The 18,860-nt window shown below is 39.6% G+C and overlaps 1 protein-coding gene across 2 annotated transcripts; it reads right to left on the reverse strand.

The window, feature by feature from the left end:
* Positions 1-1,517: 1,517 nt before the first annotated feature.
* On the reverse strand, positions 1,518-17,297 carry slc7a3a (solute carrier family 7 member 3a). 2 transcript variants are annotated; one of them, XM_032576069.1, is made up of 12 exons: positions 17,173-17,297; positions 9,455-10,105; positions 8,575-8,736; positions 8,110-8,290; positions 7,914-8,029; positions 6,968-7,190; positions 6,752-6,891; positions 6,400-6,502; positions 5,301-5,530; positions 5,048-5,214; positions 4,855-4,963; positions 1,518-4,756 (listed from the first exon to the last, which is right to left on the reverse strand). In XM_032576069.1, the coding sequence occupies exons 2-12, from the start codon at positions 9,819-9,821 to the stop codon at positions 4,602-4,604; spliced, it is 1,953 nt and encodes a 650-aa protein (XP_032431960.1). In that variant the 5' UTR covers positions 9,822-10,105; positions 17,173-17,297; the 3' UTR covers positions 1,518-4,601. The 2 variants fall into 2 exon arrangements, with proteins under 2 accessions (XP_032431960.1, XP_032431961.1); XM_032576070.1 differs by lacking the exon at positions 17,173-17,297 and adding an exon at positions 16,299-16,361 and having other exon boundaries at positions 4,602-4,756.
* Positions 17,298-18,860: the final 1,563 nt, after the last annotated feature.

Raw genomic sequence — 18,860 nt, forward strand, 5'->3', positions numbered from 1 at the left:
AAAGGATATTCATCATTTTAAACCCAAATGTAAAAACAATATTATATTGTTTTTATATTTGAAGGATATAATAATTGAAATAATTATTACATCCTTCAAATTTTTAGCCATTTTCTGGACTTTTTCACACTTTATGCAGGGGCTCCATACCTTTATAAAAACAAATCTTTGTTCACAAATGTTATTAAAGTAAACATCACCCCTTCAGGGTGAAATCTCTTTGTACATTGAAGGTAACAATCTATTGATTAGCTCACTGCTGCCTGAATTGACAGTGAATTCATCCCTTCATTTTGGATCAAAGTTTCTAAGAGCGAAAGTGCTTCTTTATTTTGATTCAATATGAATAGGTTATTCAATTGGTTTGTATCTAAATCTTCCTAATAAAATGCCAATAAGTATGAACTATTGGGATCAAACATGATAAATAATCAATGGATGAGTCCATTTACTCCATCTGAATGGAGGTAGAATCTCTTCCGAGTGACTTTGGACGTAATAAATACAAACCCACAGCATTTTTAGAAAGTCAATGTAAGACATAAAATTTAATTCAATCTAAGCCAGACCAGTGAGTTACCATGTTTGACCATCAGAGGGCAGCCTCATTAAATAAAGAAGTAATAAAACTGTGATCACTTCCTAACAAAATACAAAGGTAGGCAAAAAAAAAAAAGATCGGATAGCATCAACTTTTAAACTAATAAATTCAGTCCAGGACTTTGCAACATGACAGATGTCAGTAATTTTCTTTATGTTCTTGAATTTGTGTGGATGTAGATCCTTTAATCTACTATATGTTGTCAGACTGGTTCCATTTAAGTGATTTAAGGATTTCCAAGTCCAGATCAGGTCAGGCAGAGTGGGGTGTGGTTGTAAAACAATTTTATATTTACTCAGGTTTTATTTGTTTGATATTATAATTTGTTTTATGCTGATAAATATATCAAGTGTAAAAAAAGAGAAAAAAGAAAAAACAGAATAACTTTAAAGGGGCAAATCCATTGGCATATTTAAAGATAACTAATTTGTCCCAGAGGCTGAGCAAAACAGGAAGTAATAGAAGTGTAAAGAGCAGTAAAAGCATACATTTTCTATTTGTTGAAAAAATCAAGGGTTTATTAAGCCATAGAAATTTAAGTACCCATTATAATACTTTTTAACTTCTTAGCAATATCTTCTAAACCTCAGGATTTGCTCTAAAATGAACAATAATTGTTGAAATAATGTTTTAACTTTAATAATGTTTAGGGGAAACTACCCTATTGTTAAAAGCTTTTGCAAAAAGGCCAAATATGTAATTAGGAAGTGAATTTGATAGTTCCGCCTTTTTTCCAGAACCTAAACTACCCACCCAAAAGGTAGGGCTTCTGCATCTAACAGAATGTGTGCTAACTGTGCGCAAAGTGAGGCACAATGACTCACTGATTCCAATGAATCAGCGTCATTGGAAAAAAACTGGAGCGTCTGGCATTCAACTCGTTTGCTGAGAACAAGAACAGGCAGAGAGAGACAGGTTCCAAGAGAATAAATCACTTTTATTTTAAAAAAAAGGAGAAAATTAAAACGCAGCTCATTTTACACAATAAAGCATATGTACAGAGTACAAAACGGAAGTCAATTGTTGCTCTTAATGGTACAGCACAACGGGGGAATGATTGGACTGATTTTTCAAAAAGGCACCAGGGCGGGTTGTGACGAGCTTTGTGAGTCAACACCCGTCACAGAACATTTTGGTGGCGAGTAAGCGTGGAGAACATAAAGTTCAGATCAAAAAGTTGAAGAGCAAATTTCACATTCGACTTCACAAATGGTTCTTATGCGCCATCTGTAAAAACAGACAATTAATTCTACCTTTTACCGATAAACGCGTTCAAGATATGTATAATCCAGCTTCCATGGGAGCATTTTGTATCTCAAATAGTTTAATTTGGGCTTCAGCAGCATCAGTTCCTTCAAGTGTAATATATAAAAACCGTCTCATCAGGTTTACATGTAATTTCATGTCAAAGAAAGTATATTTGCATAATTTACAGCAATATACAAAGATATTTAAACAAATACTGTACACTCTACAGTAAAGCACTTGAACTACAACAACAACACACAAAAAACTTTTAAAAATAAGTTATCAATCAGACTGGAAAAGGCTTGGGGCAAAAATAGTTAGAATAATTTAAATACCAGCTCATTGTGGTTGGTAGCTTTTGGAAAGTGGAGTAAAAAAATTCAGTTTGGTCGAAAAAGATCAGGAACAAAATATATAATATGACAAAAGATCAACATTAAGCTGTACATCTAAAAAGCAAGTTAAAATGAATACATAAAGGCAGAAAAACAGTAATGCTTTACCAAACAATCAATAAACACATAAATATTAACATGTTCTAACAAAATTAGAAGTAAATAATATTATAAAACTAAAATACAAGTGATGGTAATTTATCTGAAAAATGGTTTAAAATTTCAAGTTATATCGCTGAAACTAATCAAGAGTCTTAGTGGAGAATAGATGTTTTTTACAAAGAAATGACAAAAAAAAAAAGAGATTACGTTTTAGTGGTAAAACTTGACATGAACCCTGGCTTATTTTGGACGTACATCACAGTTCATTGCATTTCTGCTGAAAATGCCCGACCCCCAAAATCCCATCAACCTTGTCCGGTTTGTACAAATATGTGAACAAAAAACAATACAAAAGGCAGATAAACTGGTGTTAGCAAAATCTGAAGTCGGTAAATCCATTGAATAATTTTAAAATCCATACAGCAGGATGACGTGAAAGTTCAACCACACAGATTTATGTGTTTTATGTACATTTTAGAGTCACTGAAGTTGAAATCAAAGGCCACAAAATCGAATGGTAACATGTTAATACTGTGATGAAATAAATAACAAAACTGTTAAATTATGTCATATGTAGGCATGGGCTGGCTGTAGATATAAAGGTTTTAAAAATTTGCGGTTTGAAAAGTGCAAACATTTTCTGTTATGCTCCTTCTACTTTAGATATGATCATATGGGTGGTTACCCAGGGCGGCATTAGAAAAGGTTTTTTTTGTGTTTTTGTGACAGGCCTAGTTGGAAATACTTTTTTATCGCAATAAATACTAAACGAAATATTGTGATAATAAATCCTAAATTGAAATATACTGTTAAATTTAGTATAGGTTTGTTCTATAGCTTTACTTCTTTTTTTATACCAACATAAGAAAGTAATAATGCTATAGGTAACATTATTTCAAGTAATATTTATGTTTTACATTCTTGATTTAAATTTTGGAGATGATAGCAAGAAACCATGGTATTTTTACTCAGCTCATGCCTACAGTAGTTATACCATGTAAATATTGTAGTTACTAGCTCTACACCAGTTTTCAGGGAGTTTTAGGATGCAGTGGGGTTATAGTGTTCCCAGTTAGGACTTCAGCTGCACAATATTGAACATAAACATCAGCACTAACCAGATGCTACTGACCTACCAGTAAAAACTGACACTGTAAACCTCACAGCCTCTCACAAGACGTGTAAACACCCAGGTAACTTCCTCTACTGCACCACATTCATAAGAGAGGGATTACTGTCCTCTGCCACTATGTTGATGGATTCACTGAATGATCTTATGACGGTGAACTTAATGGCTCAAATGGTCATTGACTGGGATTTACACTGGGACTCACTAGTGACTTAATGGGTCCACCTCAGGACATTAATAACACACAAACAATAAAAAACAAAAAGTAACATTTTTCCGGTTTGAAGTTTCATTTAACGGAATAAAACACGATCTGACCCCCTTGTTGGTCAGATCCATTGAAAGCATGTGATTCAGGCAGGTAAATGCTTGCTGTGGGCTAAGGCTAAATAAAACCAAGTTAAAACTCAGACGAGCTGCAAATCGGCTTCGTCGCAGCATCTAGTTGTCAAGTAGTTGATCGGCCTCCAAGTCAGAGGTAAGATGTGTGTTGCGTTTTTCTTGCCTCTTCCTTCCTTTACACCCGGAGCAGAGTTCTGAGCAGGCATGGGCCGGTTGCCGGTTTCAACGTATACCGTGATATGAAAATGTCCATTTTAAAACCACAAAATTTTGCGTCATACTGTGCCTGCAGTATAAGCATTTATTTTTGTAATGTCTGGTCAGCGAAAAGGTGGAGGTCAAATCCCACCGGTCATCTGCTGCTGCATAGTTACTAGCTCTGCAAGTTTACGCAGCTTCCAAAGACAAATAAAGTTGACTATGACCACAGAAATTACGATGATAGACTAATTTGAAATTGCAGTTAAATTCACATCTGTCCTTTTTAGAAAAGCAGAGCCTCTGGCAGCAACAGGTCATGTCAAAGGGAGAAGATCAGCCCACAATTCAGCAAACATTTAAGAAGCAAATCGCGGATGCGTTCACGTCAAAGTATGATAAAGAAAATGCAAAATAACACATTTTCAAGCTGGAGCCATAATACCGTGATTCCGCGAAACCAAAGGTCACCATATCATCATAATTTCATACCGGCCCATGCCTAGTTCCAACCCGCCTGCACTGTAAATGATCGGGAATGGGTGCAGGTGCCCGGAAACGAGCTTCGGATCTGGGTCAGTCCGTTTCAGGGGCTGCTGCCGGCTTCCACGTCGCTCTCATCAGGACCACCCTTATAAATCGGGCTTTTGTTCTGCAGCGCCGGCTCGTATTTGCCTGAGGGCGACTTGTTGTTAGCTTCACTGCTGTTTTTAATACCGTATGAGAAGTAGATGGCAAAGCCTGGAGGAAAAAGGGCAGATAAAAAGGATAACATGAGCAAGCTGCCCCCAGTTTGACGGAACAGAAGGGAACACAGGTTTGCAAATGTTTAAACGCACCGATAATCATCCAGACTGAGAAGCGGCACCATGTACTAATGTCCAGCTGCATCATGAGGTAGATGTTGACAAAAACGCTGAACAGGGGCAACCATGGAAGCAGCGGGACCTTGAGAAAACAGAGATTACATTTAGAAACTGCTCAGTGCAACACTACAAGTGGAACAAACACACAAAAAAACAGATATCTGACCTTGAAGGTCAGAGCCTCATTGCTCTGTGGCTGCCTCCATATGATGATAATGCAGACGACACAGAGCAGAGCCAAGATGATGCAGGGCACCACAACGGCTGCATGTCCGGCGAACAGCTGGTTCAAACCGTTTGCCAGGATGATGCACAGAATGGTGATGAGAACAGCTGTGAAAACAGGAGAAAGAAAACAAACTCAGATCCTGCTGGACATGACTCTAACAAGTAGACTGAGCACTTGGTAGCAGACTTACAAATAACAGCTGTGGTAACGTAGACTATCATCCCAGAGGTCTTAGTTGGGATTTTTCCACTTGGACAGAAGAGCAGCTTGGCAGTGAATGTCTCATGGAGGGGTCTGTCTTCCATCTCCATGCCATACTCGTCCCCGCTGTCCCCGCCGCTCACAGCCACCTTCTCGCCTTCCACCAGCTCCACCAGCTTCTCCGTCTGACTGGACGAATTCAGATTGCCTGGCTGATACCTGAGTGAGGGCAGAGAGGCTGTTTTAAACTGAAACATGAAGGAAAATGTCTTCTGTTCTGTTGCAAATATCACACATTTCACTACGTTACACATAAGCCTGTCATGATAACAGATTTTGCTGGGCAATAAATTGTCCCAGAAGTTACTGCAATACACAATAATATTGTTTTGAGATCATTTATAATGACTGCATTATAATAAATTTATAATGCAGTCATGAACCTGTCTGCAGCACAATTACAAATTTCTATCAGAAAACTCTTCCCTTTGCTTGCTTTGTGTTTTAATGGGTTTTTAGTCCATGATTCAGTGTTATATGTTGTATTAGTATCTTTTGTTAAAGATAAAACTGTCAAAATAAATAAGGAAAATTATCGGCCTGTGTGCTATCCAAGGTCCTGCACCTTTAGACCGAGTAAGATAGAACATTTTCTCCTTACTTCAGATAAGCAGTTTGGTTTTAAATCAAACCATGACACAGATATGTGTATATTCACTTTGAAAGATTTTAGATTTGTATAATAGGAATAATTCTACAATTTTAATGTGTTTAATTGATGCTTCAAAGCCCTATAATGAAATGGACACTGAGATGGACTAGTGCAAGTCTATTATTTGTTGGTGCCTCTACCGTTTACGCTGCATTACGTAACCTTATGTACAGATTTGTGTGGAGATTACATGTTTCTATATATCGTCATCTTGATGCTAACGGATATCGCACAAAGTTCAGTCAGGTTTAGTCATTTTGTAAATCTGTGACTAATATCTATGATTGCCATCGTCCTAAGACTATTTATTTGAATTAAATGTTTAATATATGAACCTATTTGCGTCTTTAATAAAGTTGATGATAAAAGTACTTACCTGAGAATTAAGACACAAATAGCCACTAATGAGTATGCCAGCAGCGTTCCTATGGACATGAGGTCAACCAGGGCCGCCAGATCAAACAGGAACGCCATCAGCGCTGTAAGGAGGAAACCAGATTTTAGAAAAACTCATTCTGTGGACGCAAACGTTTACAGCCACTTCAAAACCCATCGGAACTGCTGAGTTTTTTCCTGTCGCTTTCAGGAAGCTTTATTGATCCTGAACCGACATCCTGACAGACACGCTGAGACAAGACAGAGAAGAGCTGGAAGTCTAATTAAAACCCTGCTGACTCACTGTGATGGGAGAACGACACACAGCTGAATCCTACCAACAGACATGTTACCTGCAATGATTCCAGAAACAATGGTAGCCAGGATGGGGGTCTTTGTGCGAGCATTCATCCGGGACAGAATCCGGAACAGCAGCCCGTCCTCGGCCATGGCGTAAATAACCCGAGGCATGGGAAACATGGAGCCCAGTAAGCTGAGAGGAGATCAAAAGTGAGACTTCAAATAGCTGCTTACAGCGAGTCACGGGTGTTAGGGTTTCCCTTCCTCACCTGGTGGACAGCGCACAGAGAGAACCCACGGCCACAATGTATCTGGCTGGCGCCCAGCCGACGTAGCTGAAAGCCTCGGGCAGAGGGCTGTCAGTGTTCAGCTGGTAATACGGCATCATCATGGTCAGGGCTGCTGACACGCCAAAGTAGGCGAAAAAACAGATGAGCAGCGAGGCCACGATGCCGATGGGGATGGACCGCATGGGGTTCTTAGCTTCTTCACCTGGAGGAAGAAAACAATGGAAAAAGGATGAGCTGCAAGTTAAATTTCACTGAAAACCGAATAAATAAATTAAAACCAGCTTGAACTGAGTTGCAAAAGTACACCTTAAGCACATTTCATCACAACTACAAACCAGAACATACTGATATAGAGTTTTATGTAACTGACAAACACAAAGTAGTGCATAATAATTAGCTAATACAAAAATAATACATCTGCAAAACTCTAAAGAGTGTGTGTACATCTGTACACACTCTCTCAACTGATTTAGCCAACATGTATGTAAACAGTATGTATTGTGGAACGCATGGTGCAATACTATGCACCATGAATCTGAAAAGTGTGGCATGCATTACAGGTGCAAATGCTTGGAGATATTTCTTTACCAGCTGTGCACATCCAAAAAAAATCTTCTTTACACATTCTGCTTTGCAAACCAGCTGAAACTTAGTCAGATTTGACTTTTTCCTTCTGCTAAACTTTCTAACAATATCCTTGGATGCAGCACTCTGAAATGCTGTCTTTAATATTTATTTTTTATACAGCTGAGCTTCATTTTTTAAACCGAATCAAAGTATTCATGTATGGGAAGCTGTCACTGTTAATATGATCACATTTCCTACTGAATATGAACGGCAGACATTTTCTATCAGGCTACAGTTAATGGTCATATAGGCAGTCATGTTACTCTATTTGCACCTTGGAAATAGAAAACATACTCACTTGTTGTGGCAATACAGTCAAAGCCCACAAAGGCGTAGAAGCAGGTGGCAGCGCCAGATAAGATTCCACTGAGGCCAAACGGGGCAAAACCACCTACACCAAACTTTTCTGTCAGTCTGAGGAAAAACAGAAAAAGCAACATTTAGAACTCAACAACAAAACAGAACTTATGTTGGCAATAGAGACCAATACTCACTCCTTTTGGGTGACATTAGTGCCGTTCCTGTAGTCAAGGTAGTCGCCTTTCTCGAGGTTCCAGTTGTCAACGTTTCCCTTGACGAAGCCGGATATGATGACGAAGCCCAGGACCACCAGATTGATTCCCGTGAAGATTTTGTTCACCAGCGCCGACTCGCTCACGCCAAAGGCCAAGAGACCTGAGGGGAGCAGACGCCGCAGGAAGCGAGGGAAAGAAATTCATATTCAGGATCAGTAACTGCACATCCTGTTGCGTGGGCAGATATGTTCGGACAAACCATCACTCGGCAACAGCAATCCTCTGATTAGCTCTTCCTAACACTGCTGCTGGCATGTGACATTAGCTGAGAGATTGGTGCGACAACTGTTCTGGCCGACTAATAAGATCTCTTTGGCTACATAAACAGGAGTTTGTTTTTCTCTTCCCCTTCTACTAAAACTTTTAAGCTCTCAGCAAACTCACCGGTTAGCAGCAGGACCAGGATTAGGGCAAAAAGATCCGGATACTCCGCTAGCACTTTTCCAGGCACTTTCATTTCCATGGATGCTTTAAAGAAGCCGGATATTTTTTGTTCGACCAGGTTGTCAAAGGTCGAGCTCCAAGCCCTGGCCACACTGGCCGTACCTAAAAGAAAACAGAAGAGAAATTAAAAATCTGATTTTTTGATTTGACTGGAAACTTCATTCATTTCACTAGTTTGAATGAAAAAGTGAAACTCATGTTATTTAGATTCACTACACACATAGTAAAACATATCAAATTATTTGTCTTTATTACCTAATAAAAACCAAAAAGGTTCATTTTCTCAGGAAATGTCTAATTTACACGAGATGTACCTCCTCTCAAGGGTATGGTTATCACTTTTTAACATATCCTATCACTTTTTCCTTCCACTTAACGTCCCACGAATGCTGTATCCAGGTATATTATTGAAAAATTGAGTGGAAGGAAAAAGGACACACACAGAGAAAACTGCCAAAATCTTATTTTTATTGGTCTAGTGTAATACTATAATGTTTTTATACAATTTATAAGTTTACAAGCCAAAATCATCTAAATTAAACCTAAAAAACAGAAATTCATTACTGTCTGTAATTAGGCCTGTCATGATAAATTTTGCTGGATGATAAATTGTTCCAGAAGTTATTGCGGTAAACAATAATGTTGCATTCATAATGCGATTAATTGATCTATTGCGGCAGACCTTTGTATAACCAATCTATTCTATACTATTTCATGAGTTTCACTTTTTGAATTGGGAAGATAAAATAGATATTAGATGACATTCATATTTACTGGAATGAGCTTGTTCAACACTTTATCCATCTAAACTGGAACTCACCAATGACATAAGAGAGGATGAGGTTCCACCCCGTTATGAAGGCCCATATTTCTCCCACCGTCACGTAGCTGTAGAGATACGCGGAGCCCGTCTTGGGGACACGGGCGCCAAACTCGGCGTAGCACAGGCCAGCCATCATGGAGGACAGGGCGGCGATGAGGAAACATAAGACAATGGCCGGTCCCGCCTTCTCTCTAGCAACCTCGCCTGCGAGGACGTAGACGCCAGCGCCCAGCGTGGAGCCCACCCCCAAGGCGATGAGGTCCAGGGTGGATAAGCAGCGGGCGAACTGCGTCTCTTCACTGGAGAAGTCCAGCGCCCGGCGGCGCAGCAGGGTTTTGCCAAAGTTGGACAGCATCCTGGCCATGATGGCTGTGATTATGCGTGGGTGCAGGAAAAGGCTATGCTTTTTAAATGATGCTAGCGTAGGTGGGTGAGTGTGTGTATGTGTGTGTGAGATGGGCACCGCTTATACAGAACACCTGTTCTCCGGTTTGGATCAGGACAGCAGGAAAGCTTGGGACAAACGAGGTAAACAACAAGTATTTGAATACTACTGGTCCTCTGATGTGTGTGTTTACTTAGGCAGGAGTTACTGGAGTACACAAAGCAGGAAGTGGCAGGTGTGTTGTCGAAGCAGCAGATTAGGACCTGTGAGGAAACACAACAAGGAAAAAACTTAAACAGGGCTCTCATTCAGTACCTGCCAAAGCTTGCACTTCTTACAGCTCAGAGCTCGTAATTAAACAGAGATTACAGCATTGTTCCCGTTTCTACGAAAGAAAATTCAGGGCAGACGTAAAATCTAAAAAACAATAACAGAATGTGTGAACTCCGCAAAAGATTTTCCTTATAGGACATAAAACATCTCCATGCGTCTTTTGTCTAATAATTCAGGTATTTATTAAATAAAACTGTTCTTTAATGCTTTATTCACTATGAGATAAACTCTCAGTATTTTGCAGAAATATTCACATCTCTAAAAAGCTTGCAGAAACAAGGCAGAGGATGGTGCTAAGAAAAATAAATTTTAAACAAGAAAAACCAACATTGAACTTCTACTGTAAAACACTGTGGTGGCAGCATCATGCTGTTGGAAAAAAAACAAAAAAAAACAAAGATGATCAGAGTAGTTTAGACCAAAAATATTAAGTGAAAGTGAACCAACCCAGCCCAAAAAACTATTGAGGTTCTATGTGCAGACAATAACTGTCAGTCGAAGATGACTGAGCTATGATGTGCAGAAGAATGAGAATGTATCTGGTAGAGACAGCCTCCAAAAAACATTGCAGCTGAATATGTAACTAAATTATTTTGAATGAATATAAATGAAACATTTTATGAATGGAAATACATTTTTTATTTAATACTGAAGTTGAAATTCAGTATTTTCTTCAAATTAGTTATGAACATCCCTCTTATCGGCCAGCAGTTCTTCAGTAAAAAGGTAAAAAAAAGTTCTACCTCCTGACATGAGAACCAGGTTACACAACTTCCAGGAATTCAAACCAGTTTAGTGTACGATCATGGGATCTCAGTGGGGCACACGGTGACCTCGTGAAGACAAAAGGAGATCGAATACTATCCTGCCAGGCCTAATTCTTCATTTCTTTTTCTTTTTTCTTTTTGCTTTAACAAATAAACCTGCCATGTGACACACCTTAGTACAAACAAAGGAACACCTTGCACAAGCCCTCACCACTTCCTTGCAGCGAGAAAGTGCAGACTACTGCTGGTTCAGTGTTGTTCTAAAAGCTTGGGAAAGGCTGTGAGGAGACGATGGGGTCGAATCAAACTAACATCAACAAGAGAGAGGTGGGGAGGACAGCATGAGAAAGTAATGTGATAAGGTGAACCTGCTGCACTGGGAAAACACTGATGGAGTTCAACACACTCAGAAACTGAACCTGATCTACAGAAAGGTTTAAATTAACCCAAAACCAGTTTTTCAGGACATAAACATCTGCTGCGTCAGATCAGCAAATAATAAATGTTAATAATTAGAGGAGTTTCTGCAAACACGTGTTTGGCGCATAACAGTCCAAGGACATTTAGAAGAGTCAACTCGAGTGAGGAGACTCACTGTTTTTTCTCATAGCTGGTCCAGCTATCAGATGGACGAGGAAAAACACTCAAATGAATTTAGGACTGACGTAAATCCCAAAGGTAAACCACCTGGGGAAGTAAAAGCGGGTTACTAAAGTGCAAAGAGGTCTCTTTTTACGAAGGAATGCTCGACTGACGCTTACAGCATTACAAAGAAACTGGTTCCACAACATTTCGACTCTGATGTTACATATTTTATCCAAGTCAGGTTGCATAAGATGTGTTTTACTTTCCGACCACCCAGTCCGTTAATCAGGGTTTGGCTAAAACAACATTGCCTGTGCAGAACCTGCTCAGATTAACAGATAAAAGTTAACTTAAAAACTTGTGGAAATTCAGAGCAGAGATTTGCACGTTATAAACTGAGCGTGTGAATGACAGGAAGCTCAGTGCATTGTGTTATTCTACTGTCAGAGATCACACAAAAGCATGCATGTGCCGTGATAATAATGTGATGAATGTGCAAAAATCACCCTCAAATTTACAGCAACCCTCTTGCTGACACATGTAACTCCTGCTTGTAATATCAAGGACAGTGAACGTTTATCTGTTCAGAAAGTGCAACATTATTCAGATATTATTAAGAAACTAAATAATCAAGAAAACTGAATCTCATAACAGCTTCATGCGACAGTGTCGAAATCAAAACAACAGACCTTTGTTCTGTTAATCGAGCACGTTTGAGATTAGTGGCAATCTGAAGAACTAAAAGCCGATATGTCAATTATTTAAAAGATAACCACACAGTCCAACTGATACAAAGCTTTATCACAAGATAAAAAATACACACACTAGTTTATTGTTCTCTAATAAACTGGCTATTGTACTTTGCACAATATTTCACATTTCACTTCATTCACCTGTCACAAATGAAAACTTGAATGCAAAACACTAAGTCACATGCTGGGAAAAAGTTCAAGGGGTCTGAATTCTGTTAAAGCCTTTTTCTTCAGGGACTCTGAGAAAGTATAAAAAGCAATGCTGTGTCCTGTCTGAGGCCGTTTAAGCTGTGACACCTGATTCCTTGACATCTCGGGCCAGTCGGTCACTTCACTGCTCAACCGGCGAAGAGGAGAAGTGAAACCCTACCCTGGCAGCACGGACCGGACCGGACCGTCTCAGTGTTACAGCGTCTACAAAAGAAGAACTTTTTGCCTTAAGAAGGATCTGTTCTCTGACCAGTTTGGTTTAATGTCATGTCATGCAAAACAAAAATTTTGGTTTAAACGTTTTAAAAGACAAGAATCTAATTCTGGCCCCTTTCAGTGAACAGGACATAAACTCACAGTGCTCCAGTACAGACAATATTCTATTAATACCACAAAAGCAACACGACCAATTAATCAAAGCATGTCTCGTTCTACCGGATCAAAAGAATGCCTTGGTTTGTACAGCTTAGGATTGGGAGAAATAAAAGACAAACACGGTGAAACAATGAAATCCAAATAACAGCGCAACCGGAGCGCTGCCACAATAAACACTCGCCCCTCTGAAGACGATGGGAAACGGGTGCTGGGTGGAAATGCTCCAACCTCCTGCTTGGTGTGACATTCCAGCAGCATTTTTCCACTCGCACACCAGGAACTGAGATCTGAGGGGCGTCTCCGTTGTGCTAATAAACACCTATTAACAAAGTGCCATGGCCGTCTGGATGTGACCCTCTCAGGGGTTCACCCAGCACCTCACAGAGTTATTTGAGTGCAACCAGGAGAATACTTTTTCTTTTTAAGAATGCCACATATCTGCAGGGTTTATGATGGCCTCATTAAAGCGAGCCATCGCTGCGGCTTCGCTCACGTCAGCGCGTCGCTAATCTTTTCCTTGTGGTTTTCACGAGGGTTACAAACTCCACAAGTCCACGCATTCACACACACTCTTAAAAAGACCATCCGAGACAAAATTTTACAGGAAAGTAAATATTCAGTGAGATCATGGGAGTCTCTGCTCACAACAGCAGGGTTCTTGTCATACTTTGCCCCTTAAAGAAAGGCTCTTCGTGTCGGTGGGGCTGCTAACCCACCGTTTCGGGCCAACTTCGCTCCGGTTATAACAGGCTTCGGGGATAATGGTTGTGTTGCTTGAGCTTCACTGCAGTTGCTGCCACGTACTGCACGGTAAGAGGATTATTTTGGAAGGTAACAAACATGCTAACCTCATTATAAGTTGCTTCTGGGCCATGTTCTAACTTGAACAACACATGGGTTTGTTTTGACTGCAGTCACTAGTGTTGTTGATGTGGTGCTTACAGAACCAGGCCGGAAGAAAGAGGCATCACAAATCTGTTCCATCCATTCATCCATTTTCTAACACCCTTGTCCCTAGTGGAGTCGGGAAGGGTGCTGGTGCCTATCTCCAGCTAACGTTCCGAGCGATGGGTCACCCTGGACAGGTCGCCAGTCTGTCGCAGGGCCAAATCTGTTCCACAGTGGCAAAAAAAAATAAATACATTTATATAGTAACATGATCCAAACATTGCATCACTTAAAAAAAAATCCATACATAAGACGGCACAGATATTTCACCATTTGCCTGTGCGACTCACATTTATGATGTGTGACTGAATAATTATTGTTCAATTTACTACAACAACATCCACAGAGTACGACTCAGGCCAAAGATATTTTGGTTCAGCCTTTGTCTAAGCAGCACAAACCAGTCTGATTAGCCGCATTTCTTTGACTCAGCTTTTTAACAAGCTTGCTTTGTTCTAAGACATTAAAGAAGAAAAAAAACCTTCTGGATGTGGCTTTATTCTAAATCCCTCGAAATATATATATATATTTTCTACTTTTTGGAAATATTTTGGTTGTGAGAAAACTTGTGTTTGTTTTAGCAATAGTGGGAATATAAAGTGGATCAATATCAGTTGGATCATGTTATAGATTTAGTTTGTAATTTTTTGAAGAAAAGAAAAACTCTGAAACTGTGGTAACTTCACTCAAACTAATGGGAACCTGTGTTATCTGGAGGACCAAATGGAACAAGACGTATATTACACTGCAAGAGTAAACACTGACCACACATATAACATTAAAACCTCTTTATTATTCAAAAAATTATGCTGCAGTACTCTTCAGCAACCCTGCAATATTGTCTGAATTTATGTGTAGCCCCATTGAGTGAAAAATATATGTTGTATTAATGATAATCTACACAAAAGCCCCCAACAAAGCCCATTCTAGGACATTTGTTCACGCATCTGTGGAAAAGGCCGACCGCTGAGACTGAACTGACCGACCTCTCAGTTCACCTGGCAGGACACAGCAACCCGTGCCGAAAGCTGCTCTCCCCAGTCAAATGGAATGTGACAAACGGACAACCTGCTCGCTTTCCCATGACCAACGCCAGCTTTTACTTGCTTTAACAGGACCTGGGAGCGGCAGCATTAAGCTCACGTAGAGCTAAAGAGGATAAAGCAGTTTGGCTGTTTGGCACATAGTGGCCACATCTTGAATGTCAAGGTGTGGCCGCTAAGCTGCAGCACGGCATGAAAAGATAGTTCGAGACAATCTGACAAAACAGAGAAACGCTACGAATAAATTCAACTTTAAGGGTCTTAAACTCCTGAGGCGCAACTCACCAGAAAAAAGTATGGTACTAATTATTGTACCAGTAGGAATGCAGATCAAAGCCTTTAAGAAGTTATAAAACCGAATAAAACTTATTCACATGGTTTCTTCAGGTCAAAGTCTTCCTAATGAGAATTGTTAACTTATGCTATTTAGAGTAACTAACCACCCTCACCTCCTACCTGTTGCTTTTAACAAATACATATGTCTGTTTACAAACATTTATATTTTCTGATATGGGCAATCTGGCTCTCTGCCCAGAGCAGCATGGTCTGTGGGTGAGGGATGCCACACGGCTAAGAAAAAATATAGTAGTTTTCTTTCAGCTGTATAACCTACTTTTCCACATTAAATGTGTTACTTTTGTCCATTTTACTATTCTAGTTAATAGTCTTAAGTAATAACAGGTAAGGGTAAGAGTTAGGGTTACTTATTACCATCAAATCATAAAATCATTATGATGATTTTACATGAAACGGATTATTAAAAAAAACAATTTAAGATTTACAAAATCTCCCATTTTACTTGTGAAAACACAAAAATAAAAACTTACAGTGGAGTTTGAATTGTTGCTTTTTTGTTAGAATTAGATTATGTTAAATGCATTTTTTATTTTTGTGTTCACAAGGAAACTGAGGTGTTATACCTGAATAATCTGCTTTATCGTAGTAGAAGAATATCTAATTCTATTGTTTAAGTCTCGCCACAAATATTTAATAAAGCCATAGTAATGTGACTGTGAGGGCTTTAAAAAATAGCAATCATAAACATCAAATGTATTAAATAGCAAAAGCACCATTAATTCTCGTTTTTTTAATCTTTATTAGAAACTGCTAAACTTTAAGTAGGTCAATAAAAAACGTGACATTTCAACATAGCCGCAGTACTTGAGTAGCTTGTTGGCTTGCAGTTTTACGGTGCACCTTTACAACTCCACCTCACAACACCTGACCTTCAAGCTCAGCGGCTTTAACACGGAGCAAAGCATTTCACCACAGGTTGCTTTAGCCGGCTGATGCAACACAGACATGGGAACACCCTGCAACACCGGCAGCTTGGCGGCGGCTACCGAGGAAAGACAGCTCGCTTTGATGACACTCACGAATCTTTGTGGATTGTGCACAAGAGAAACCCTCAAATAAAATAGCAGTTAAAATGTCTTTACTTACAAACAGCGCCAAGCATATTGAATGATGTGCAGCTGTTAGCATGTGAAGCATCAGCTAGCTACGTGGCTTCCAAGCGCTCATCTCCTTGTGTTGATATTGTTGCATTCAGGTATAAGCGACACTCAGTGATTGACGGCTTTTATGTTCATAAATACAACGCGGCAAAGCACCAAGCAGCGGTTTAACAGCTACGTTTCCTGGTATCTTATTTGCCCGTTTTGGTGAGAAAATCTGGACATTAAAAGCAACAGTTCCAACAACACTTTTTTTGAGTTTATCTGAGGTAATTTCGATGCACGTGTTGGAATTTTCGGTGCTTGTGAGGGTCTTTGAAAGCAGCATTCCGGGCATCAACACGCCTTGATAAAAAGCGAACCATCAGCCTCACGATGTTTTAACCGCGTAAAGCAAAAACAATGGATGAAAACATTGTGTGATAAAACTATGGGTGTCAGGTGTATTCTTTAAAAAGACAGGACTGTTTAAACAGTTTTTCCACAATGGTAACCCCCTATTAAGTTTCCCTTTTCTGCTCTGTTCTCATTGGTTTTCCATTACACATCAGCTGATTCCCCGCTCAAATGACAAATTTAGCCGATTTACTTCATGTTAACTACAGCGAATTAACTCATTATGACTGTAACGTTTGGCAAATTACAAGTCTTGTTTCAAACGCTCACACATAAATCTGGTAATAAAGGTGAAGAACGTTATGTTCTTTAGCGCCAGCACAACACACGAGGAGGATTGCATCAGTCTTACTACGAGATAAATAAACGTTACTACTGAATGGAAAAAAAGCGCGTCATTGAACACCGCTTGAATTTTTAAATATCTATATATGTTTTGAAAACAAAAATCGGTATATTTGTACCTTTTGCTGTCTTCTGGAGTGCAATAGTGGACAGATAGAGACGAAAGAGAAGCAGCGAAGTCTGTGGTTTCTGATGAAATATCCCGCCTGGTTGAGCGTTTTCATTAGTCGTAAAAAGAGGGCGGGACATATAAACAAACTGACGCAAGACGAAGGCGGAGCTTTTTCCACCATGAATGGGGCTTACATATTAATCTCATTACCAAGAAATACTACAACATTCAATATTCAACACAGAGAAGAGCTCCATGAACGGAGAAGAGCGCAAAGTTTGTATTTTATAGGATCTCCACGCAGGATAACAATGAACTTGCTTAACTTGTGATTTGCTAAGCAGCAGAAAACAGAGCATTGCACTAGTCTTTACACGGCAATCAATATGGAAAACATGCGTCATCCTCTCGGTTGTGATGTCAGATGTTATTCTTAACATTTTGTATCTCGTACAACTTGATCACTGACAATCACACAGAATCCCGCCCTAATATGGTCATATCATATCATATTCAATTCAGTTCATTTAAAAATATCCTATTAATCACAAAGGGAAAATGCATTTTGTTGTAACTCATACGTTTTTCTTCAAGCAGTTGTAGATACTGATGGTGGGCAGGAAGGACATCCTGTAGCAGCTGGTATTACAGTGAATCTGAAGAAGCCTCTGACTGAGTTTGTTTTTGTATAACAGTCTCATGAAGAGGATGCTTAAGGCCGCCTCTAATTTTCTAGATTTTATTAAGAATCCTTCTTTGCATAATAATCAGATGTTCCAGAGTTGTCCCCAAAACAGAACGAGCCATGTTGTGAAGAGGTTCTGCAAACTTTGAAGACTTTTTGGTTTTATTAAGCTCCTTCTAATGAATCTTCCTGAGGAAAACAAAACTTGTCATAATTATATGGGTCAGTTGTCTTCGTAAAGCCAAACTTTTTCGTTATTTTTAGGGTTTTACAGCAAGTAAGTATGTGCAAAAGTGTTAAAATGAGGTGGATGTCCAACAACTCCTGGCAACCAGTGGGTGCTGGTGCATAGTTTGCTGGGGCGCCGCCCTCTCTGATGTGGTAAAGTGATCTGACTTGAAAATCCTCCCGCATACTTGCTGTTTATTTTTTCAAGTTTTCATAGAAGACTTTAATAGTCTTACACACAATTCTCAAATAAATTAACTTGGGGCCATTGTCTCTTAACAGGAGACCATCTTGCCAAATCTTTCATCCAGCTACATTAATCCTTTTAAGTTGCAGTAGTGTGCCTTTTAAGTAGGTTCTACCAACCCCTGAAAATGTTGCATTTTTTTATTTCAAATCATACTTGCGATTTATCCAGAGGTTGAGTTCAATCATTGGAAACATAAATTGCTAAAGCTCTCATTTTCTCTGTCTCCAACCATCCATCCCTGCCAGTGGTACTATAGTAACCACTCGTCTCACCCTTTGTCCGTGCTCAGTCACGGTGCTTTGGGTTGCTCTTTCAATTTACTTCCACTTTATCAAGCTAACTCAACTGGGTGTCTCAGCAAACGAAGCCAGCCTCATGGTTGCACACCAGGCTCCGGAGTTAGAATACCTAACACAACACAACCTAATCTCTGCTCTGGCCCCCTGTACTCATCCTGTCTGCCCACCGTCATTACTCAGGACAAGGCAGACACATCAAAGCTGGCTGGTTTTATAGGTCACCGTACTCACAT

The sequence above is a fragment of the Xiphophorus hellerii genome, chromosome 11 (genome assembly GCF_003331165.1).
Source record: "Xiphophorus hellerii strain 12219 chromosome 11, Xiphophorus_hellerii-4.1, whole genome shotgun sequence".
NCBI classification, from domain to species: domain Eukaryota; kingdom Metazoa; phylum Chordata; class Actinopteri; order Cyprinodontiformes; family Poeciliidae; genus Xiphophorus; species Xiphophorus hellerii.